This window comes from Bombina bombina, chromosome 4 (genome assembly GCF_027579735.1).
Source record: "Bombina bombina isolate aBomBom1 chromosome 4, aBomBom1.pri, whole genome shotgun sequence".
In the NCBI taxonomy this organism is placed as follows: Eukaryota; Metazoa; Chordata; class Amphibia; order Anura; family Bombinatoridae; genus Bombina; species Bombina bombina.
Window position 1 is genome coordinate 1,090,478,759 of NC_069502.1, and position 25,381 is coordinate 1,090,504,139.

At 42.5% G+C, this 25,381-nt stretch overlaps 1 protein-coding gene across 1 annotated transcript in view; it reads left to right on the forward strand.

The window, feature by feature from the left end:
* LRPPRC (leucine rich pentatricopeptide repeat containing) overlaps nucleotides 1–25,381 on the forward strand; it is a gene marked incomplete in the record, with an annotated part of 877,407 nt that overhangs the window by 201,915 nt on the left and 650,111 nt on the right. Inside the window, 3 exon segments of the mRNA XM_053712282.1 lie at nucleotides 8,283–8,401; nucleotides 19,795–19,888; nucleotides 22,635–22,704. Of these exon segments, the coding sequence (XP_053568257.1) occupies nucleotides 8,283–8,401; nucleotides 19,795–19,888; nucleotides 22,635–22,704 (283 nt within the window).

Below are 25,381 nucleotides of genomic sequence, written 5' to 3' on the forward strand. Positions count from 1 at the left end.
AAGGATTTTAGACAAACCTCATCTTTGTTTGTCGTTTATTCTGGTAAGAGGAGAGGCCAAAAAGCTACTGCTACCTCTCTTTCTGGCTGAAAAGCATTATCCGATTGGCTTATGAGACTGCCGGACGGCAGCCTCCTGAACGAATCACAGCTCACTCCACTAGGGCTGTGGCTTCCACATGGGCCTTCAAGAACGAGGCTTCTTTTGATCAGATATGTAAGGCAGCGACTTGGTCTTCTCTGCACACTTTTGCCAAATTTTACAAATTTGATACTTATGCTTCTTTGGAGGCTATTTTTGGGAGAAATGTTTTGCAAGCCGTGGTGCCTTCTGTTTAGGTAACCTGATTTGCTCCCTCCCTTCATCCGTGTCCTAAAGCTTTGGTATTGGTACCCACAAGTTAGGATGACGCCGTGGACCGGACACACCAATGTTGGAGAAAACAGAATTTATGCTTACCTGATAAATTTCTATCTCAAACGGTGTGTCCGGTCCACGGCCCGCCCTGGTTTTTTAATCAGGTTTGAAAAATTTCTTTCTCTATACACTACAGTCACCACGGCACCCTATAGTTTCTCCTTTTTTTCTCCTAACCGTCGGTCGAATGACTGGGGGGCGAGCCTGAGGAAGGGCTATATGGGCAGCTTTTGCTGTGCTCTTTGCCATTTCCTGTTGGGGAAGAGAATATTCCCACAAGTAAGGATGACGCCGTGGACCGGACACACCGTTGGAGAAAGAAATTTATCAGGTAAGCATAAATTCTGTTTTTATGCATATCATCTGCTGCAATACTTGCCTGCTTTCCAGCTTCTATAACAACTACAGCTGATATCTGCATATGTGCATACTAACAAAGACTGCCTTATAACACGCTTCACCTGCTCATAGCAGAGACTGCACTTGGCTCTAACAATGTTGCAATAATTAACAAGTAACGCTATGTGATGTATCCGCTCTTGCATACCTATATCCATGCATACATGTTATGTTGTATATGCTGTATACGCTCTAGTTCCATATAACCTGTTTCTATAGTAGTATCTATCTAGGTATGATATAACAAGTGAGATTTGTTAATCATGTTTAAAATAAGTTCAGTTTTCACTAAAACCGATATGGTCTGAATACTTACTTGAGAAACGATATTCTCACTTGCATGCTCCTACACTGGGTACTTACTTTTTACAGCCTTTGCTGTTTAACACTGTATAGTCTGGATTGTCATAGGGCCGGTCCTATTGTCTATTTTGGTGTTTGAATGTTTTCACATGAGGTATTATATTTATTATTTTTTCTATCTTATGTTTGAGTTTATGGTATAATTTTGACACTTCCTTATTGTCTAATCTTGCGCTGTGTGTTAGCTCAGACCCCTAGTAGGGTGAGTGTGCAATTTACTACATAAAATTTGATATTTTATCCCATACAAGTGTCTTTGTATTTTGTAAAAGAGTACTGAATTCCCGGTCTTTAATAATGTCACTACCACGTGCCATTTCTCCAACATTGGTGTGTCCGGTCCACGGCGTCATCCTTACTTGTGGGAATATCTCTTCCCCAACAGGAAATGGCAAAGAGTCCCAGCAAAGCTGGCCATATAGTCCCTCCTAGGCTCCGCCCACCCCAGTCATTCTCTTTGCTGTTGCACAGGCAACATCTCCACGGAGATGGTTAAGAGTATGTGGTGTTTAAATGTAGTTTTTTTATTCTACTATCAAGAGTTTGTTATTTTAAAATAGTGCTGGTATGTACTATTTACTCTGAAACAGAAAAGGATGAAGATTTCTGTTTGTGAGAGGAAGATGATTTTAGCAGACAGTAACTAAAATCGATTGCTGTTTCCACATAGGACTGTTGAGATGAAGTAACTTCAGTTGGGGGAAACAGTTAGCAGACTTTTCTGCTTAAGGTATGACTAGCCATATTTCTAACAAGACTGTGTAATGCTGGAAGGCTGTCATTTCCCCTCATGGGGACCGGTAAGCCATTTTCTTTGTCTCAAACAGAATAAAGGGCTTAATATGGGCTATAAAACTGGTAGACACTTTTATGGGCTAAATCGATTGCTTTATTTGGACATTTTATACATGTTTATGCTTATAATTCACACTTATAAACTCGGGGAACGTTTTTTAACGTCAGGCACTATGTTAGACACCTTTTCCAGTCAGGGAGGGCCTTCCCAGTAGTAGGCTGAGCCTCATTTTCGCGCCATTACTGCGCAGTTGTTTTTGAGAGCAAGACATGCAGATGCATGTGTGAGGACCTGAAAGTAGTTGGAAAAGTTTCTAGAAGGCGTCATTTGGTATCGTATTCCCCTCTGGGCTTGGTTAGGTCACAGCAAAGGCTGTAGCTGGGACTGTATAGGGGTTAAATTTGTAAACGGCTCCGGTTCCGTTATTTTAAGGGTTAAAGCTCTGAAAATTGGTATGCAATACTTTTAATGCTTTAAGACACTGTGGTGAAATTTTGCTAAATTTTGAACAATTCCTTCATACTTTTTCACATATTCAGTAATAAAGTGTGCTCTGTTTAAAATTTAAAGAGTCAGTAACGGTTTTGTTTTATAACGGTTTTTGTGCTTTATTGACAAGTTTAAGCCTGTTTAACATGTCTGTGCCTCCGGATAAGCTATGTTCTATATGTATGAAAGCCAATGTGTCTCCCCATTCAAAATTGTGTGATAATTGTGCCATAGCGTCCAAACAAAGTAAGGACAGTACTGCCACAGATAATGAAATAGCCCAAGATAATTCCTCAGATGAGGGGAGTAGACATACTACATCATCTCCTACTGTGTCTACACCAGTTTTGCCCACGCAGGAGGCCCCTAGTACTTCTAGCGCGCCAATGCTTATTACCATGCAACAATTGACGGCTGTAATGGATAACTCCATAGCAAATATTTTATCCAAAACGCCTGCATATCAGAGAAAGCGCGATTGCTCTGTTTTAAACACTGAAGAGCAGGAGGGCGCTGATGATAATTGTTCTGTCATACCCTCACACCAATCTGAAGTGGCCATGAGGGAGGTTTTGTCAGATGGGGAAATTTCAGATTCAGGAAAAATTTCTCAACAAGCTGAACCTGATGTTGTGACATTTAAATTTAAATTAGAACATCTCCGCGCACTGCTTAAGGAGGTGTTATCTACTCTGGATGATTGTGACAACTTGGTCATTCCAGAGAAATTATGCAAGATGGACAAGTTTCTAGAGGTTCCGGTGCACCCTGACGCTTTTCCTATACCCAAGCGGGTGGCGGACATAGTGAATAAGGAGTGGGAGAAGCCCGGCATACCTTTTGTCCCCCCCCCCCCCCCCCCCTATATTTAAGAAATTATTTCCTATGGTCGACCTCAGAAAGGACTTATGGCAGACAGTCCCTAAGGTCGAGGGGGCAGTTTCTACTCTAAACAAGCGCACTACTATTCCTATCGAGGATAGTTGTGCTTTCAAAGATCCTATGGATAAAAAATTGGAAGGTTTGCTTAAAAAGATTTTTGTACAGCAAGGTTACCTTCTACAACCCATTTCGTGCATTGTTCCTGTCACTACAGCAGCGTGGTTCTGGTTCGAGGAACTAGAAAAGTCGCTCAGTAGAGAGACTCCATAAGAGGAGGTTATGGACAGAGTTCACGCACTTAAGTTGGCTAACTCTTTTATTTTAGATGCTGCTTTGCAATTAGCTAGATTAGCGGCGAAAAATTCAGGGTTTGCAATTGTGGCGCGCAGAGCGCTTTGGCTAAAGTCTTGGTCAGCGGATGTATCATCCAAGACAAAATTGCTTAACATCCCTTTCAAAGGTAAAACTCTCTTTGGACCAGAATTGAAAGAGATTATCTCAGACATCACTGGGGGAAAGGGCCACGCCCTTCCACAAGATAGGCCTTTCAAGGCCAAGGATAAGTCTAATTTTCGTTCCTTTCGCAATTTCAGGAACGGACAGGCCTCTAATTCTGCATCCTCTAAGCAAGAGGGTAATGCCTCACAGCCCAAACCAGCCTGGAAACCTATGCAAGGCTGGAACAATGGTAAACAGGCCAAGAAGCCTGCTGCTGCTAACAAAACAGCATGAAGGAGTAGCCCCCGATCCGGGACCGGATCTAGTAGGGGGCAGACTCTCTCTTTTTGCTCAGGCTTGGGCAAGAGATGTTCAGGATCCCTGGGCACTAGAAATAGTTTCTCAGGGTTATCTTCTGGAATTCAGGGAACTACCCCCAAGGGGAAGGTTCCACATGTCTCACTTATCCTCAAACCAAATAAAGAGACAGGCGTTCTTACATTGTGTAGAAGACCTGTTAAAGATGGGAGTGATACACCCAGTTCCAATAAAGGAACAAGGAATGGGATTTTATTCAAATCTGTTCGTAGTTCCCAAAAAAGAGGGAACCTTCAGACCAATTTTGGATTTGAAGATCCTAAACAAATTTCTCAGGGTACCATCGTTCAAGATGGAAACCATTCGAACGATTCTACCCACTATCCAGGAAGGTCAATTTATGACTACCGTGGATCTAAAGGAATGCGTACCTACATATTCCTATCCACAAAGAACATCATCAATTCCTAAGGTTCGCCTTTCTGGACAAACATTACCAGTTTGTGGCCCTCCCATTCGGGTTAGCCACTGCTCCAAGGATTTTCACAAAGGTACTCGGGTCCCTTCTAGCGGTTCTAAGACCGAGGGGCATTGCAGTAGTACCATACTTGGACGACATTCTAATACAAGCGTCGTCCCTTTCAAAAGCAAAGGCTCATACAGACATCGTTCTGGCCTTTCTCAGATCTCACGGATGGAAGGTGAACATAGAAAAAAGTTCTCTGTCTCCGTCAACAAGAGTTCCCTTCTTGGGAACAATAATAGATTCCTTAGAAATGAGGATTTTTCTGACAGATGTCAGAAAGTCAAAACTTCTAAGCACTTGTCAAGTTCTTCACTCTGTTCCACGTCCTTCCATAGCTCAGTGCATGGAAGTAGTAGGGTTGATGGTTGCAGCAATGGACATATTTCCGTTTGCACAAATTCATCTAAGACTATTACAACTGTGCATGCTCAAACAGTGGAATGGGGACTATACAGACTTGTCTCCAGTGATTCAAGTAGATCAGAAGACCAGAGATTCACTCCGTTGGTGGCTGACTCTGGACCATCTATCCCAGGGAATGAGCTTCCGCAGACCAGAGTGGGTCATTGTCACGACCGACGCCAGTCTAGTGGGCTGGGGCGCAGTCTGGGAATCCCTGAAAGCTCAGGGACTATGGTCTCGGGAAGAGTCTCTTCTCCCGATAAACATTCTGGAACTAAGAGCGATATTCAATGCTCTCAGGGCTTGGCCTCAGCTTGCAAAGGCCAGATTCATAAGATTCCAATCAGACAACATGACGACTGTTGCGTATCTCAATCATCAGGGGGGAACAAGGAGTTCCCTGGCGATGAAAGAAGTGACCAAAATAATACAATGGGCGGAGGATCACTCCTGCCATCTATCTGCGATCCACATCCCAGGTGTGGAAAACTGGGAAGCGGATTATCTGAGTCGTCAGACATTCCATCCGGGGGAGTGGGAACTCCACCCGGAGATCTTTGCCCAGTTGACTCAATTATGGGGCATTCCAGACATGGATCTGATGGCGTCTCGTCAGAACTTCAAGGTTCCTTGCTACGGGTCCAGATCCAGGGATCCCAAGGCGACTCTAGTAGATGCACTAGTAGCACCTTGGACCTTCAGCCTAGCTTATGTGTTTCCAGGAGAGGGCCTTGGTGATCTTGATAGCTCCTGCGTGGCCACGCAGGACTTGGTATGCAGACCTGGTGAATATGTCATCGGTTCCACCATGGAAGCTACCTTTGAGACAGGACCTTCTTGTTCAGGGTCCATTCGAACATCCAAATCTGGTCTCCCTCCAGCTGACGGCTTGGAGATTGAACGCTTGATTCTATCAAAGCGTGGGTTTTCAGATTCTGTGATAGATACTCTGGTTCAGGCCAGAAAACCGGTAACTAGAAAGATTTACCATAAAATATGGAAAAGATATATCTGTTGGTGTGAATCCAAGGGATTTCCATGGAATAAGATAAAAATTCCTAAGATTCTTTCCTTTCTGCAAGAAGGTTTGGAGAAAGGATTATCTGCGAGTTCTCTAAAGGGACAGATTTTTGCTTTATCTGTCTTACTACACAAACGACTGGCAGCTGTGCCAGATGTTCAAGCATTTGTTCAGGCTCTGGTTAGGATCAAGCCTGTTTACAGACCTTTGACTCCTCCCTGGAGTCTAAATCTAGTTCTTTCAGTTCTTCAAGGGGTTCCGTTTGAGCCTCTACATTCCATAGATATTAAGTTATTATCTTGGAAAGTTTTGTTTTTGGTTGCTATTTCTTCTGCTAGAAGAGTTTCAGAGTTATCTGCTCTGCAGTGTTCTCCGCCCTATCTGGTGTTCCATGCAGATAAGGTGGTTTTGCGTACTAAGCCTGGTTTTCTTCCAAAGGTTGTTTCTAACAAAAATATTAACCAGGAGATAGTTGTACCTTCTTTGTGTCCTAATCCAGTTTCAAAGAAGGAACGTTTGTTACACAATTTTGATGTAGTCCGTGCTCTAAAATTCTATTTAGAGGCTACAAAAGATTTCAGACAAACATCTTCTCTGTTTGTCGTCTATTCTGGTAAAAGGAGAGGTCAGAAAGCGACTTCTACCTCTCATTCCTTTTGGCTTAAAAGCATCATCCGATTGGCTTACGAGACTGCCGGACGGCAGCCTCCTGAAAGAATCACAGCTCATTCTACTAGGGCTGTGGCTTCTTCATGGGCCTTCAAGAACGAGGCTTCTGTTGACCAGATATGTAAGGCAGCGACTTGGTCTTCACTGCACACTTTTGCCAAATTTTACAAATTTGATACTTTTGCTTCTTCGGAGGCTATTTTTGGGAGAAAGGTTTTGCAAGCCGTGGTGCCTTCCGTTTAGGTAACCTGATTTGCTCCCTCCCTTCATCCGTGTCCTAAAGCTTTGGTATTGGTTCCCACAAGTAAGGATGACGCCGTGGACCGGACACACCAATGTTGGAGAAAACAGAATTTATGCTTACCTGATAAATTACTTTCTACAACGGTGTGTCCGGTCCACGGCCCGCCCTGGTTTTTTACTCAGGTCTGATAATTTATTTTCTCTAACTACAGTCACCACGGTACCATATGGTTTCTCCTATATTTTTCCTCCTGTCCGTCGGTCGAATGACTGGGGTGGGCGGAGCCTAGGAGGGACTATATGGCCAGCTTTGCTGGGACTCTTTGCCATTTCCTGTTGGGGAAGAGATATTCCCACAAGTAAGGATGACGCCGTGGACCGGACACACCGTTGGAGAAAGTAATTTATCAGGTAAGCATAAATTCTGTTTTTTCTTCTTTTTACTAGATGTGTGTGTGTATATATATATATATATATGTGTATGTGTATATATATATATATATATATATATATATATATGTGTGTGACAGGTCCGCAGGGAAGCATTACAAACATTATCAACACAACAGACACACACAAGTTTTGCTTTTAAACATTACTGTGAATCTGCTGGCGAGTGCCAGGTTTTCTGTGTGTTGTGTTGATAATGTTTGTAATGCTTCCCTGTGGACCTGTCACCCAGGCTACTCTGGGGTTAACTGCCTGGGTTGCTGGGAACTTTGCAGCTGCCCTGGGAGCTTCCCAGTTGGTTTGTTTGAAAGTATGCATTGTGTGGGTGCTGGTTTAGGGTCCCAGGAAGGGGGAGACCTTGTCGTGGTCCTGGGCTATATCCTTTGGCGCTAAATGTAACTGACTTCCCCTAGTTTTGTTATTAAACATTACTGTGAATCTGCTGGCGAGTGCCAGGTTTTCTGTGTGTGGTGTGTATGTATGTATGTATGTGTATATATATATATATATATATATATATATATATATATATATATATATATATATATATATATATATAATATATATATATATAATATATATATATATATATGTGTGTGTGTATATATGTGTATATATATCGGTTCTTGTTTAATTTACAGAATGAAAGGATTTTTTTTTTTCTAGCTACAGTTCAAATTGCTTATGAGTTTTGGGTTGTCTGTGATTGTTGGCAGTTACATTTCAGCCTCCCCAGATGATGCTCCGAATGTACAGTATATGTATAATGTAAGATGAAACTAAATAGCATACATAAAACATGCTTCTTCCACTGGTTTCTTTCAGCCTTTAACTGTCACTATTACTATATTCTTGTTTTATTTCTGCAGGTACTATCAAAGTATTGAAAGCCCTGCATGATCTAGGTGTGGAAGCTGATATGGAGACGTACACTAGTTATGTACTAAATGTGTTTGATGACCCAAAGTCTGCTCGGACTGTGTTGCAGGTACGTCATATTTTTACCAATTCATTTTTATGTATGTTGTTAAATACTGTAGGCACTGCGTTTGCTAGACGTGCTATTATATATTGTCTTGTTGATTAGTTATTGAGTTAGAGGAGCTTTATTTTAAAGGCTAGTTTTTTGTTCCTCTTGGGATGATTCAGTGATCTTGACAGCACCAGTGAAAGAACATATTGTATAAAATAGTGGCATGGTGCTTTTTAAATACCGTTTGTGATGATACATAAGAAGGTCCCTCAAAGGATATGTGAGATTGTGCTCTAGAAATATGGTATGTAGCTGCTAAGTATTTCCTGCAGTTCACTGAGGGAACTCAGGGTTGCTTGATCCTTTTTCATACTAAAACATTACCTTTATTGAAGAATTTCTTTTTAAATTGCCTGAAGTTTTGGGGGGTTATCTTTATTTTATTTTGCCATTTAATGAGTAAGGTTTTCAACATATAGTTGATTTCTCTACTAGATTGGAAAAACATTTTTTAATAGTTGCTCGTGGATACCTGGACCAATTTAGCCTGAGGGCTCCATTGCTACAATTTTTTTTAAAGTTTTGAAATACATTGTTCTTCAGCTTTTGCTGTAATTGCTGTCATATAGTCAGTAGAATGATTGTTAACCAATGCTAATGAAATATCATCTTGCTGCCCTTGCACATAAAGGGATACTAAACCCAAATTCTCTTAATATAAGGAGAGTCCACGGCATCATTCCTTACTGTTGGGAAATACTGAACCTGGCCACCAGGAGGAGGCAAAGACACCTCAGCCAAAGGCTTAAGTACCTCTCCCACTTCCTCCATCCCCCAGTTATTCTTTACCTTTCGTCATAGGAGGATGGCAGAGAAGTTTCAGATTCGGAGTAGTTCCTTAGGAAGGGTATCTATGGGACTGGAGTTTTAAGTAGTCTTGTCAGCCTCTCAGTGAGAGCATTGACAAAAGTTAGAGTCTGGAGATGCAGGGAGAGTCTTTCTGCGAACCCCTCCAGACTGCCTGCTAACAGCTCCTAAGCAATCGGTGTTGACGAGTTTCACTGCCTGCTTGTTTTCTCACTCAAGTCCATGTCAGGATCAATGCTACAAGACTGTCACACTTCAGAGGCTGTGTTTCTGTTCCACAGCATGGATTCTGGTAAGATAGTTTCAATTTTTACATATTTTTTAAAAGCTAGAAGACGGGGTCACAGTGTGGATCCTTTTCCATCTAAAGGGGAGGAGAGTCCACGGCTTCATTTATTACTGTTGGGAATTAAGAACCTGGCTACTAGGAGGAGGCAAAGACACCCCAGCCAAAGGCTTAAATACCTCCCCCACTCCCCTCATCCCCCAGTCATTCTTTGCGTTTCGTCGCAGGAGGACGTCAGAGAAGTGCCGAAGATTGGAGTAGTCTATTATGGAGGGTAGTACTCTTCGGAATGGGACTGGAGTTTTAAGTAGTTCTGTCAGCCTCTCAGTGAGAGCCTGGGTGAAATTTAGAGTCTGAAGATGCAGGGAGAATCTTTCTGCGAACCCATCCCGACTCATATTAACAGCTCCACAAGCAATCAGCATTGACGAGTTTCACTGCCTGCTTTTTACACTCAAGTACATGTCAGGACCGAGGCTACTTACCTGTCACACTTGATGGGCCGTGTTCCTGTTCCACGGTGTAGATTCTGGTAAGATTGTTTCATTTTTATTACATAATGATAACATGGAAGATAGGGTCACAGTGTGACGCCTTTTATCTTTAAAGAATCTAGGTTTAATATTTCTGGAAAGGGGATTATTGAACGGGGGGGGGGGGGTTGTACATGATATTGTTTGTGTCATTGCTGCATTATGTGCGAGATGAGGCTCTGGCAATGTGTGGAACTTTCAGGTGATTTACGGGGGAGTATGGCGTGGCCCTTTTTTGGCGCGTTTTCTCCATATGCAGGAGTGGTTCCTTCCGGGCATTCCATGTGACCAGGTGTGGCTTTCTATCTTCCTCTGTTGATCAGCGGCGCAGGAGACGAAACAGGTTTCTGTAGTCCGAGTCATAGGAGGTGGTGAGTGCCCCAGTCATTGGAGGTTATAAAGGTGCCTAATTATTAAGTTAATCTAGTCCTTAATATCAGCGCAAGCTATAGAGGACTCTGACACATTAGAAGGCTCGCCCTCTTGAACTAGGTTTCATTCCTGTGTTTATTGTGCGGACGCTCTGGTAGATAAGCCTGCTTAACTATGTTCCACATGCCTTAATAAAGTTACGACATCTAAGAGCAAACAGATGTCTAGTACTACTGAGCTGTCCACCTCTGAGGGGTCCCCACCGCGTGAGGTGCGTTCCCTGCCTCCATCTCCTATTGCACATGCAGCGCCCCAGGGTCCAACCATTACTCCTGCGGGAGAGATTCGTTGGCCGTCAGATTTTGCGGATCAACTGCAAATGGCGGTATCGAAAGTGATTCATGCCTTACCATGTTCTGCTAAGTGCAAGTGTAGGGCGTATCATGGCGGCCCGGCCCAGCCCAGGGGTTGTCTACGCCTATGGAAATATCAGAGGCATTATACGATGACGAGACCCATTCCGACTCTTCAGAGGAGGCCCCTTCTGGGTCAGAGTCAGTGTCATCTAAACCTCCGCCGCGGTAGAGCCTGACTTTAGGTTTAGGATAGAGAATTTGCGCTTTTTGCTGAAGCAAGTGCTTGCTAATCTGGAGGTTCCAGAGAAACCTGCGATTCCTAAGCTTGATAAGGTATATGAGGGCAGGGTGGTGCCTCAGGCTGTCCCGGTTCCTGTTAAGATGGCTAATATTATTAAGAATGAATGGGAGCGATTAGGTTCTTCCTTTTCCCCTTCTTCAACTATTCCCCTGGAGGATAGTTCGTCGTTTAAAGAGCCCATGGATAAAAAGTTGGAAAACATGTTTCAACACACAGGGTTTGTTTTGCAGCGGCTGTCGCCGGAGCTGCAAAATATTGGTCTGAATCCCTGTGTGAAATGGTCGAGGGGGAGACTTCCATCACGAGATACAGGACAAGATTAAAATTGTTTCATATGTGATGCCAATATGCAAATTATTTGCCTGAATGCTAAGGTGTCAGGTTTTTCCGTTTTAGCTCGCAGGGCTCTGTGGCTAAATTCTTGGTCTGCAGACATGACCTCTAAGTCGAGGCTGTTGTCCCTGCTATTTCAAGGAAAGATTCTGTTCGGTCCAGGATTGGATTTGAACATATCCACGGTTACGGGAGGCAAGGGAGCTTTCCTACTGCAGGATAAGAAGGCTAAGCCAAAAGGATCTACTTTTCGTCCCTTTTGTGCAGACAAGGCCCAGCGCCAGCAGCCCGCCGCGAAAGCGGACCAGTCCAAGGGAACTTGGAAACTGGCTCATTCTTGGAACAAGTCTAAGCAGAGCAAGAAGCCCGCAGAGACAAAATCGGCATGAAGGGGCGGCCCCCGACTGGTCTCTGGACCAAGTAGGGGGCAGATTATCTCTCAGAAGTATGGTTAAAGGACATTCAGGATCTTTGGGCTCTGGATGTTGTCGCCCAGGGCTACATGATAGGGTTCAGATCCCATCCGCCCAGGGGCAGATTCCTCCTATCAAACTGTCTTCAGGACCGGAAAAGAGAGAAGCCTTTCTAGAATGTGTGTGAGATCTCTCCTCTCTAGGTGTCATTGTACCAGTACCCCAAGCAGAAAGGGGTCTAGAGTACTATTCAAATCTTTTTGTGGCTCCAAAGAAGGGCACGTTCCGCCCGATTCTGGACCTAAAGTGTTTAAACAAGTTTGAGTGTTCCATCGTTCAAAATGGAAACGATCAGATCTATTCTGCCCCTAGTTCAAGATGGACAGTTCATGAAAACCATAGACTTAAAGGACGCTTACCTTCATGTGCCAATCCACAGGGACCACTTCAAGTTCCTGAGATTTGCGTTTCTGGACCAACAGTTTGTAGCTCTTCCTTTTGGTCTGGCGACGGCCCAGAGAGTCTTCACGAAGAGACATTGCTGTGGCTCCCTATCTGGGCGACATCCTAGTCCAGGCGCCGTCACTCAGTCTCGCAGAGGATCATTCGAGGGCTGCTCTTCTTTTACTCCAATCTCACGGTTGGAAGATCAACTCAGGCAATAATTCCCTGATTCCCGGAAACAGGGTGAAGTTCCTTGGTACAATAATAAACTCTATGTCCATGAAAATTGTTTTCACAGACTGTCGACGCAGGAAGATTGCGTCCTCTTGTCTTGCCCTTCAGTCCTCAAGCCCCTCGTTGGCTCAGTGTATGGAGGTGATCGGACTCATGGTTTCCAGCATAGACGTCATTCCATTCGTCAGGTTCCATCTCAGACCTCTTCAATTGTGCATGTTGAGACAGTGGAATGGCGATCATTCAGATCTATCACAGCAGATATCCATGGATGCTCGGACTCAGATCTCCCTCTCGTGGTGGATCCTTCCGTAGCAGGCCCTTCTGTGAGATTGTCACCACGGACGCGAGTCTGGCAGGATGGGAAGCTGTTTGGGATTCCAGGATGGCACAAGAAAAATGGCCCTGGGAGGCGTGTCTCCTTCCGATAAATATTCTGGAACTCTGGGCAATCTACAATGCTCTGAAGGCATGGCCTCTTGTGGGGTCGTTCAGCTTCATCAGATTCCAGGCCGACAACATTACCTCAGTGGCTTACATCAACCACCAGGGGGGTACGAGGAGCTCCTTAGCTATGAGGGATATGTCTCAGATCTTGGAGTGGGCGGAGTCCCACAGCTGCTCGCTCAGCGATTCACATTCCAGGTGTGGACAATTGGGAAGCAGACTTTCTCAGCAGGCAATCCTTCCATCCGGGGGAATGGTCTCTTCACCGCAAAGTGTTTGCGGAGATTTGTCTCAGGTGGGGATCGCCGGAAATAGATCTCATGGCGTCCAGACTCAATTGCAAGCTACCCCGATATGGGTCGAGGTCCAGGGATCCCCAGGCATAGCTTATAGATGCCTTAGCGGTGCCTTGGGGGTTCAGCCTATCTTACATTTTTCCACCGTTACCGCTTCTACCACTTGTACTTCGGGTAGTGGCACGCATCAAACAGGAGCGAGCTTCGGCCATTCTGATTGCTCCATCGTGGCCGCGAAGGACGTGGTTTGTGGATCTAGTGGGGATTTCATCCTCCCTGCTGTGGAGGTTACCCTGTCGCAGGGATCTGCTGGAACAGGGCCCATTTCAATATCAAAATCTCGATTCTCTGAGGCTGACTGCGTGGAGATTGAACACCTAGTCTTGGCCAAGAGAGGCTTTTTCGGAAAGTGCGATTGATACTCTAATTCAGGCAAGGAAGCCAGTTACTCATCGCATCTACCATAAGGTGTGGAGGACTTATTTGTCCTGGTGTGAGAAGCATGGATATCCTTTGCATAAGATGAAGGTATCCAGGATTCTGTCCTTTCTCCAAGACGGTTTGGAGAAGGGGCTTGCCGCTAGTTCCTTACTGGGACAGATTGCGGCATTGTTAGCCTTGTTGCATAGGAGACCCGCTGAGCTCCCTGACATCCAATCCTTTGTTCGGGCTCTGTCTAGAATCTGGCCTGTCTTTAGACAGTCTGCTCCCCTATGGAGCTTAAACTTGGTCGTTAAGGTTTTGCAGAGGGTTCCGTTTGAGCCTATGCATTCCATTGACATTAAGATTCTGTCCTGGAAGGTTCTTTTCCTTTTGACAATTGCATTGGCATGCAGAGTATCTGAACTGCCTGCCTTGCAATGTGAGCCGTCTTATCTGGTTTTTCATGCAGAGAAGGCTGTGCTTCGCACTGGTTTGGGGTTTCTTCCCAAGGTGGTGTCTAACCGTAACATCAATCAGGAAATAGTGGTTCCTTCTTTTGTCCTCTTATAAGGAGTGGTTACTTCATATTCTGGATGTGGTTCGTGCCCTGAAGTTCTATCTTCAGGCTATGCAGGATTTCAGACCGTCTACATCGCTTTTTGTGGTGTATTCAGGGAAGCGCAAGGGGCAGAAAGCCTCTTCTACTTCTTTATCCTTTTGGTTGAGGAGCTTGATTCGCTTGGTCTATGAGACAGCGGGACATAAGCCTCCTCAGAGGATCACGGCTCATTCACCTAGAGCTGTGGCTTCATCTTCGGCCTTCAAGAATGAGGCCTCTATGGAACAAATTTGTAAGGCGGCTAACTGGTCCTTCTTACACACTTTTATAAAGTTTTACAAATTTGACGTTTTTGCTTCTGCAGAAGCTGTTTTGGGGAGAAAGGTTTTACGGGTGGTGGTGCCCTCAGATTAGGGTCCACCTTTTCCCTCCCGGTTTCATTCAGTGTCCTCTAGAGATTGGGTATATGTTTCCAACAGTAATGAATGAAGCCGTGGACTCTCCTCCCCTCGATGGAAATGAAATTATCAGGTAAGCACAATTTATGTTTTATCTTAATAGAATCATGGGTTAATATCTCCTGAGGGGGATTATTGAACAGCGGGGGTTAATCAAATTTGATGCTTTGATTTTATGCTGCTTTATGTGTGAGATTTATTGGGCTCAGACGTTTTGTTATGTGGCTGGAAAGCACAGGTTTTTACTTTCACTTTGAACGCTGCACAGCTTGTAGCTTGGCACTCTTTTTCCCATAGCAGGGCCTTACGCACCATGTGACGAGGAGTGGTCTCGCTTTCATTTCCTCTTTCCTGACCGAGCTGGCTATCAGAGAAGTGTTTTATTTTCTCTGTCCTACTGTCATTAGCTTAAGCTATAGAGGATTCTGATATATTTTAGAGGGTACTCCCTCTATTCCAAATAGTAATACCTGTTTATATTGTGAGGAGGTCTTGGTATGCCCGCCCTCTCAACTATGTTCCACATAACTTGAAAACGTTATCAGGTCTAAGAAGGTTAACCCCTTTAGTACCACTAAGCCATCCACTTCTGAGGACTCACCGTCCCGTGAGGTGCTTACCCATCAGTCCTCTCCTTCTACACACGCAGCTTCTCGTAGCACGCCTGATCCTCCATCTGGAGGGATCCTATCCTTTTACCATCAGATTTTACTGCACAGTTAAAAATGGCGGTGTCTGAGGCCCTCAGTGCTTTACCTCACGCTACTAAACGCAAGCGAAAGGTTAAACATAGCTCTCCTTTCCAGGGGTCATCATGTAATTTATTGGATTTATCTGTTCTGACTCAGTTATCCGAGGATGAGTCACACACTCTAAGGCTTCAGAGGGTGAACTTTCTGGGACGGAGTCTGCTGCCTCTAAGCCTCCTGCTGCAGAGGAACCAGCCTTTAGATTTAAGATTGAACACTTACGTTTTCTTCTTAAAGAGGTCCTGTCTACATTAGAGGTTCCAGAGGCCAAGCTGCCTGATGAATCTTTTATTCCTAAATTAGACAGAGTTTACGAAGACAGGGTGGTGCCTTTAACTGTTCTTGTGCCTGTAAAGATGGCAAGCATTATTAAGAACGAATGGGACAGAATTGGATCTTCCTTTTCCCCTTCATCTTCCATTAAAAAATTATTCCCGGTCCCGGACTCTCAATTGGGTTGTGGGGTTCTGTCCCTAAGGTGGATGGCGCTATCTCCACGCTTGCCAAATGTTCTACTATCCAGCTTGAGGATAGCTCGTTGTTCAGAGAGCCGATGTATAAGATATTCCAACATACAAGATACTTGTTTCAACCGGAAGCGGCTGTTGCTTCGGTTTCCTGGAGCAGCAACCTACTGGTGCGACTCCTTATCGGAATTGATCGAGGTGGAGGGTCCCCCTCGACGATATTCAGGAAAGAATGAAAGCATTGAGAATTGCTAATTTCTATTATATGTGACGTAAACATGCAGATTGTTGGCCTAAATTTGAAGGTGTGTGGTTTTTCAATTCAGACCTGTTGGGCGCTCTGGCTGAAGTCCTGGTCTGCTGACATGACTTCTAAGTCCAGACTTCTATCCCTCCCTTTTAAGGGAAAGATTTTATTTGGTCCAGGCCTGGACTCCATTATCTCCACGGTGACAGTGGGCAAGGGTACCTTCCTACCACAGGATAAAAAGAACTAGTCTAAGGGACAAAGTTGTAATTTTCGTTTTTATAAATCCCAATGACAGCAGTCCTCCGCTAAACCTGAGCAAGCCAAGAGTACTTGGAAGCTGGCTCAGTCCTGTAATAAATCCAAGCAGAGCAAAAAGCCAGCTGAGACTAAATCGGCATGAATAGGCGGTCCCCGGTCCTCTTCTTGATCATGTAGGGGGCAGACTGTCGCTCTGAGACGCTTGGTTCAGGGACGTGCAGGATCCATGGGTCCTGGAGGTCATAGCTCAGGGAAACAAGATAGGTTTCAAGTCTTATCCACCCAAAGGCGATTTAGTCTCAGCTGGCTTTTTGCTCTGTTTGGATTTACTCCAGGACTGAGCCCGCTTCCAAGTACTCTTGGTTTGCTCAGGCTTAGCGGAGGACTGCTGTCATTGGGATTTATAAAAACAAAAATTAGAACTTTGTCCCTTAGACTTGTTCTTTTTATCCTGTGGTAGGAAGGTACCCTTGCCCCCTGTCACCGTGGAGATAATGGAGTCCAGGCCTGGACAAAATAAAATCTTTCCCTTTAAAGGGCCTGTGGTCTCAGGAGGTACGCTCCCTCCCGATCAACATTCTGGAACTTTGAGCAATCTTCAATGCTCTGATGGCTTGGCCCCTTCTGGGCTCTTCCCGGTTTATCAGATTCCAATCAGACAATATAACCTTGGTGGCTTACATCAACCATCAGGGGGGAACGAGAAGCTCCCTAGCAATGAGGGAGGTATCTCGAATTCTGGAGTGGGTGGAGGCCCACAGTTGTTTGCTGTCAGCGATCCAAATTCCAGGTGTGGACAACTGGGAAGCGGATTTTCTCAGCAGACAGTCCTTTAATCCGGGGAAATGGTCTCTCCATTCCAAAGTGTTTGCGGAGATATTCAACAAGTGGGGGCGGAGATAGATCTCATGGTGTCTTGTCTCAATACCAAGCTACCCAGATATGGGTCGAGGTCCAGGGATCCTCAGGAGGAGCTAATAGATGCATTAGCAGTGCCTTGGAGGTTCAGTCTAATTTACCTTTTCCCGCCGTTAACACTTCTTCCTCGTGTAGTGCCCCGCATCAAGCAGGAGCAGGCAGTGATACTGATTGCTCCATCGTGGCTGCGAAGGATGTGGTTCGCGGATCTGGTGAGGATGTCATCTTCTCCGTGGAAGTTATCTTGTCGCAGGGAACTGCTGGAACAAGGTCCCTTTGTTCATCAAAATCTAGATTCTCTGAGACTGACTGCGTGGAGATTGAATGCTTAGTCCTAGCCAAGAGAGATTTTTCTGAGAGAGTGATTGATACTCTCATTCAAGCTTGTAAGCCAGTTACTCGTCGCATCTATCATAAGGTGTTGAGAACCTACTACTTCTGGTGTGAAGAGCGTGGATTTCCCTCGCATAAGGTTAAGGTTGCCAGGATCCTGTCTTTTCTCCAGGATGGACTGGAGAAGGGCCTTTCTGCCAGTTCCCTGAGGAGACAGATTTCTGCCCTGTCTGTTTTACTGCACAAGAGGCTATCGGAGCTTCCAGATGTACAATCCTTTGTTAAGGCTCAGATTAGGATCTGACCTGTGTTTAGATCTAAGTCTCCTCCTTGGAGTCTAAATATTGTTCTTAAGGTTTTGTAACTGGCTCCGTTTGAGCCTATTCATGAGATTGACATTAAATTGTTGTCCTGGAAGGTTCTTTTTCTACTAGCTATTGCTTCTGCGCGCAGAGTATCTGAAATTACCGCCTTGCAATGTGAGCCTACTTATCTGGTGTTCCATTCGGATAAGGCTGTCCTACGTACTAAGTTTGGGTCCCTTCCTAAGGTCGTGTCAGACCGCAACATCAATCAAGAGATTGTGGTTCCAAATCCTTTTTCTGCAAAGGAACGTTTGCTTCATAATTTGGACGTGGTTCGCGCCTTGAAGTTCTACCTTCAGGCTACTAAGGATTTTAGAAAAACTTCATCCTTGTTTGTTGTCTATTCCAGGAAGCGTAAGGGACAGAAGGTCTCTTCGACTTCCTTATCTTTTTGGTTAAGGAGTGTTATCCGCCTTGCTTATGAGACAGAGGGACATAAACCTCCTCAGAGGATTACAGATCATTCTACTAGAGCAGTTGCTTCCTCTTGGGCCTTTAGGAACGAGACCTCTATGGATCAGATTTGTAAGGCGGCTACCTGGTCCTCCTTACACACTTTTTCTAAATTTTACAAGTTTGATGTTTTTGCTTCGGCTGAAGCAGCTTTCGGGAGAAAGGGTTTTGCAGGCTGTGGTGCCCTTAGATTAGGGTCCGCCTCTCTTTTTTTCCCTCCCATTATCATTCAGTGTCCTCTTAGAGCTTGGGTATAAGTTTCCCAACAGTAAGGAATGATGCCGTGGACTCTCCTTTTATTAAGTAGGAAGACATAAATTATGCTTACCAGATAATTTTTTCCTTCTGTATAAGTAAAGTCCACGGCCCTCGTCTGTGGGCGGCCCTCTAAATTATATATTTTAATTCTAGCACAATTTATACCCTGATGTTTCTCTTACTGTGCCTTGTTTTCTCGGCAGAATGACTGGGGGATGGGAGAAGTGGGAGGGGTATTTAAGCCTTTGGATGGGGTGTCTTTGCCTCCTCCTGGTGGCCAGGTTCAGTATTTCGCAACAGTGAGGAATGATGCCATGGACTCCTTATACAGAAGGAAATTAAATTATCTGGTAAGCATAATTTGTTTTTTTCTTTAATGGTTCAGATAGAGCATGCAATTTTAAGCAACTTTCTAATTTACTCCTATTATCAATTTTTCTTTATTCTCTTGCTATCGTTATTTGAAAAGCAAGAATGTACCTGGGCTACTGAACCAAAATTGGGCCGGCTCTTTATCTTTGAGTCCTGCTTTTTCAAATAAAGATAGCAAGAGAACGAGGAGAAATCGATAATAGGAGTAACTTAGAAAGTTGCTTAAAATTGCATGCTCTATCCGAATCATGAAAGGAAAAAAAAATGGGTTTAGTATCCCTTTAATGGAAATTCTGTTCACCATGAGTAAATCACTAGATTGTTATGATTAATATATTTTCTACTTACCTGGTATATTCAGTAACTAATGGCAATATTTCCATTTGCCTATCAGGTAGGTAGAAGTGTTTGGATTTAGAAATGTGAATGAGTGTAATGTCTGGGAAACCAAATAGGCAAGAGACGAACACAAACAAGGTGTACTTGGACAGGCCTTCATATGATATATAATTTAATTTAACATATGAGCAAATTTGATTTTTTTTTTCATAGCATAATTCTAATTATCTTGCAAACTCTTTTTCCTATTCAAGAGCTAGTTATATGGAAAATCCATAAATTTCACTTATTCCAACTGTGAAATAATTTTCCTCTTTTTCCCAGGAAAGTGGCTGCCCATTTAATGCCAACTGGTTTCTTTTGTCAGAACTCCGTAATGAAGCATCACAAGGAAATCTTGAAAATGTGTACTCTCTATGTAAGTAATTTTTTTTTTTTTTTTTTTTTTAATGTTTACTGTGTGTGTATGCTTTGATGTTGTTAAAGGACCAGTAAACACAGCAGATTTGCATAATCAACGGATGCAAGATAACAAGACAATACAATAGCATTTACTCTGAATTTCAAATGAGTAGTAGATTCTTTTTTAACACATTTCAAAGTTATGTATATTTCCACTCCCCCTGTACCATGTGATAGCAATCAGCCAATCACAAATGCATATACGTATAGTCTGAGTTCTTGCACATGCTCAGTAGGAGTTGGTGACTCAAAAAAATGTAAATATAAAAGACTGTGCACATTTTTTTTTATGGAAGTAAATTGGAAAGTTGTTTAAAATTACATGCTGTATCAGAATCATGAAAATGTAATAAAACCTGAGTGTCCCTTTAAGGAAATATTTATACTTTAATTATGCGTAGCAGTAGAAAAGTTTAAGAAAATAAATAGCATGCTATAATCTGTCAGAGCATGTCATTTTAAGACTAGTCCCATTGCTTGGATAAGAGAAACTTGGAATGAAAAGTTGAATTAATGAGTGCCCGATTTTTTTTTTTTAAATACTATTAAAAACAGGGACACTTTCACTCATTAAACTTTACAATGCAGCGTTGTTTTTTTTTTAATCCTTAGATTTTTTTCTATGAAACAGAGACCGGCGATACTCCGCCCGCAGCTCCTCTGTACTTTCATCATCAATGATGGACCCGGCTTCCTCCAATCATGGCGTGCACCCCGGAAGGTGTCCATCTCGTGAGACCATGCAACATTTGGAGGAAGCCGTTTCATCATCGTTATCAGCATGAGAAGTGGGTGGAAGATCGCCGGTCTGGGTTTCCTAAAGAAAAAGGTAAGTATTTAAAAAAAAACAAAAAAAAAACAAAAACGCTGCAATGTAAAGTTTAATGAATATGCAACTGTTTTTAACAGTAATTTTAAAAAACGGGCACTCATTCATGAAACTTTACATTCACTTTAATGTATTGTACAGGTATATGTATTACAGTTTGCACACTTAGAACAATGTATTGAGTGGAAAAGTTGTATTTTAATTGGTTTCTATTTTAGATGCCTTTTGTAACTGTACTTTCTTTCCCAGTTGAACAGCAATTCCAAGCATCTATGCTTGCCAATGGAGATACTACTTGACATTGTCCTGTTATGCTGACGGAAAATGAATTAGGGCTATTGTAGTTTTGAAAATTACATGCTCTGATTCGTGAGCCGATTGGTAGCAGCAGTTGATCCCTCCAATCACCAACTGTGTCTAAAGGGACAGCCTACTCCAAATTTTTATTGTTTAAAACAATAGATAATCCCTTTATTACCCATTCCCCAGTTTTGTATAACCAACACGGTTATATTTATATACTTTTATCTCTGTGATTACCTTCTATCTAAGCCTCTGCAGACTGCCACCTTATTTCAGGGCTATTAATTTATCTGTTGACTTGCATTTTAGCCAATTAGTGCGGTGTCCTGCACAATGTTATCTATATGGCACACACATAACTTATCAGTGCTATGTTGTGAAAAGCTAATAAAATGCATGTGATGAGAGGCTGTCTGTAGGGTCTTAGAAACGGGCAGAACATGAGAGATTTAAATATTATAAAGTATATTAATACAACAATGTTGGTTGTGCAAAGCTGGGGAATCGGTAGTAAAGGCGTTATCTAACTTTTTATACAATAACAATTTTGGTGTAGACTTTCCATTTAACCTCCACAAGCATTACAGCGCCAGAGTTAAACACAGAGTTCCTTGGTGGAACTGAAGTGAATTTTGAAAAGTCTTAAAATTACACGGTCTGTCCGAATCATGCAAGTTTATTAGTGTCTTTCATATCCCTTTAACTAATACCTGCATTAAGTTAGCACATGTGTTTTTCTCCCTTTAGACAACAGACACTTGGGATCAGACTGGTTTTTTTAAGATAATGTCCATAACAAGAATAGAACAATTTTTAAATCAGGTGTGCTAGCTGGAGGCGCTGGTTCAGCTTGTATCAGTCGTTGGTATCTTCCTTTCCTTCCTCGGTTGTATAACTAGTGTATATTGCAGGTTACTGGCTCCTTCCCAATATGAAAAGACAATATCACAGATTCAGTAAAAAAGTTTGTCTTTATTTGGCTCTACGCAAAAGCGTTTCAACGGTCCCAGCCGTCTTTCTCAAGAGCAATAAAAACCATGCTTTGGTTTGTAAAGCACTTGTATTGCTCTTGAGAAAGACGGCTGGGACCGTTGAAACGCTTTTGCTTTGAGCCAAATAAAGACAAACTTTTTTACTGAATCTGTGATATTGTCTTTTCATATTGGGAAGGAGCCGGTAACCTGCAATATACACTAGTTATACAACCGAGGAACGAAACGAAGATACCAACGACTGATTCAAGCTGAACCAGCGCCTCCAGCTAGCACACCTGATCTATTCACACAGACCTTGGGAGAGACTGTGGGACGGCTGCGGTTCACCAGAAGGGGAAAGTATTAATACATATTATACACCTGTTAAAATTTTTTAAAGCATTCAAAAAAGAAACATGGATATTTTAATGAATTCTCTGTAATTCAGCTCTCAAAGGGAATTGAAAATGATGAATTTTAAACTTTATCATATCACTGAAATGTTCTTGTAAATTGTGGCTGTGCTACTATCTGTAATAATTGTAGTTTATGAATGTAAAATACTTTTTACTGAGTATATTTGATTTACTTTACAGTATCGTCTGCAGATACTTCCCCTGTCGATTTGACTAATTTTAGAGGTAGTCTCATTTCTGGGTTTAAGAGGTAAGTCTAAATCTTGTTAATGTATCCTAATTGAAAAAACACACAATATAATGCTAATGAATGTTTATCGCTGCTTACCCCATTCAATATCCGTCCCTGGCACAGCAGGACGTTCTCATTACTAGTGGTGCTTGGGCTCGGACGACGTTCTTAAAGATTTCCTAGGTCAGCCCTGTACACAACTTTCCTTCTGAAATGCTGGTGATAACTTTAAAAATGTTTCGGCTATGGAGTAGGGTGGTTCTAACAAAACTAATTTCTTTCATGTAATTAGCAAGAGTCCATGAGCTAGTGACGTATGGGATATACATTCCTACCAGGAGGGGCAAAGTTTCCCAAACCTCAAAATGCCTATAAATACACCCCTCACCACACCCACAAATCAGTTTTACAAACTTTGCCTCCTATGGAGGTGGTGAAGTAAGTTTGTGCTAGATTCTACGTTGATATGCGCTCCGCAGCAGGTTGGAGCCCGGTTTTCCTCTCAGCGTGCAGTGAATGTCAGAGGGATGTGAGGAGAGTATTGCCTATTTGAATTCAATGATCTCCTTCTACGGGGTCTATTTCATAGGTTCTCTGTTATCGGTCGTAGAGATTCATCTCTTACCTCCCTTTTCAGATCGACGATATACTCTTATATATACCATTACCTCTACTGATTCTCGTTTCAGTACTGGTTTGGCTTTCTACTACATGTAGATGAGTGTCCTGGGGTAAGTAAGTCTTATTTTCTGTGACACTCTAAGCTATGGTTGGGCACTTTTATATAAAGTTCTAAATATATGTATTCAAACATTTATTTGCCTTGACTCAGGATGTTCAAACATTCCTTATTTCAGACAGTCAGTTTCATATTTGGGATAATGCATATGAATAAATAAATTTTTTTTTTCTTACCTTAAAATTTTACTTTTTTTCCTATGGGCTGTTAGGCTCGCGGGGGCTGAAAATGCTTCATTTTATTGCGTCATTCTTGGCGCGGACTTTTTTGGCGCAAAAAGTTTTTTCTGTTTCCGGCGTCATACGTGTCGCCAGAAGTTGCGTCATTTTTGACGTTTTTTGCGCCAAAAGTGTCGGCGTTCCGGATGTGGTGTCATTTTTGGCGCCAAAAGCATTTAGGCGCCAAATAATGTGGGCGTCTTTTTTTGGCGCTAAAAAATATGGGCGTCACTTTTGTCTCCACATTATTTAAGTCTCATTATTTATTGCTTCTGGTTGCTAGAAGCTTGTTCACTGGCATTTTTTCCCATTCCTGAAACTGTCATTTAAGGAATTTGATCAATTTTGCTTTATATGTTGTTTTTTCTATTACATATTGCAAGATGTCCCAGATTGACACTGAGTCAGAAGATACTTCTGGAAAAACGCTGCCTGGTGCTGGATCTACCAAAGTTAAGTGTATCTGTTGTAAACTTGTGGTATCTGTTCCTCCAGCTGTTGTTTGTAATGAATGTCATGACAAACTTGTTAATGCAGATAATATTTCCTTTAGTAATGTTACATTACCTGTTGTGGTTCCATTAACATCTAATACTCAGAGTGTTCCTGTTAACATAAGATATTTTGTTTCTAAATCTATTAAGAAGGCTATGTCTGTTATTCCCCCTTCTAGTAAACGTAAAAGGTCTTTTAAAACTTCTCATTTTTCAGATGAATTTTTAAATGAACATCATCATTCTGATTCTGATAGTGGTTCCTCTGGTTCAGAGGATTCTGTCTCAGAGGTTGATGCTGATAAATCTTCATATTTATTCAAAATGGAATTTATTTGTTCTTTACTTAAAGAAGTCTTAATTGCATTAGAAATAGAGGATTCTGGTCCTCTTGATACTAAATCTAAACGTTTAAATAAGGTTTTTAAATCTCCTGTAGTTATTCCGGAAGTTTTTCCTGTCCCTGATGCTATTTCTGAAGTAATCTCCAGGGAATGGAATAATTTGGGTAATTCATTTACTCCTTCTAAACGTTTTAAGCAATTATATCCTGTGCCATCTGACAGATTAGAATTTTGGGACAAAATCCCTAAGGTTGATGGGGGTGTCTCTACTCTTGCTAAACGTACTACTATTCCTACGGCAGATAGTACTTCCTTTAAGGATCCTTTAGATAGGAAGATTGAATCCTTTCTAAGAAAAGCTTACTTATGTTCAGGTAATCTTCTTAGACCTGCTATATCTTTAGCGGATGTTGCTGCAGCTTCAACTTTTTGGTTAGAAGCTTTAGCGCAACAAGTAACAGATCATAACTCTCATAGCATTGTTAATCTTCTTCAACATGCTAATAACTTTATTTGTGATGCCATCTTTGATATCATTAGAGTTGATGTCCGGTATATGTCTCTAGCTATTTTAGCTAGAAGAGCTTTATGGCTTAAAACTTGGAATGCTGATATGTCTTCTAAGTCAACTTTGCTTTCCCTTTCTTTCCAGGGTAATAAATTATTTGGTTCTCAGTTGGATTCTATTATCTCAACTGTTACTGGAGGGAAAGGAACTTTTTTACCACAGGATAAAAAATCTAAAGGTAAATTTAGGTCTAATAATCGTTTTCGTTCCTTTCGTCACAATAAGGAACAAAAGCCTGATCCTTCGCCCTCAGGAGCGGTATCAGTTTGGAAACCATCTCCAGTCTGGAATAAGTCCAAGCCTTTTAGAAAACCAAAACCAGCTCCCAAGTC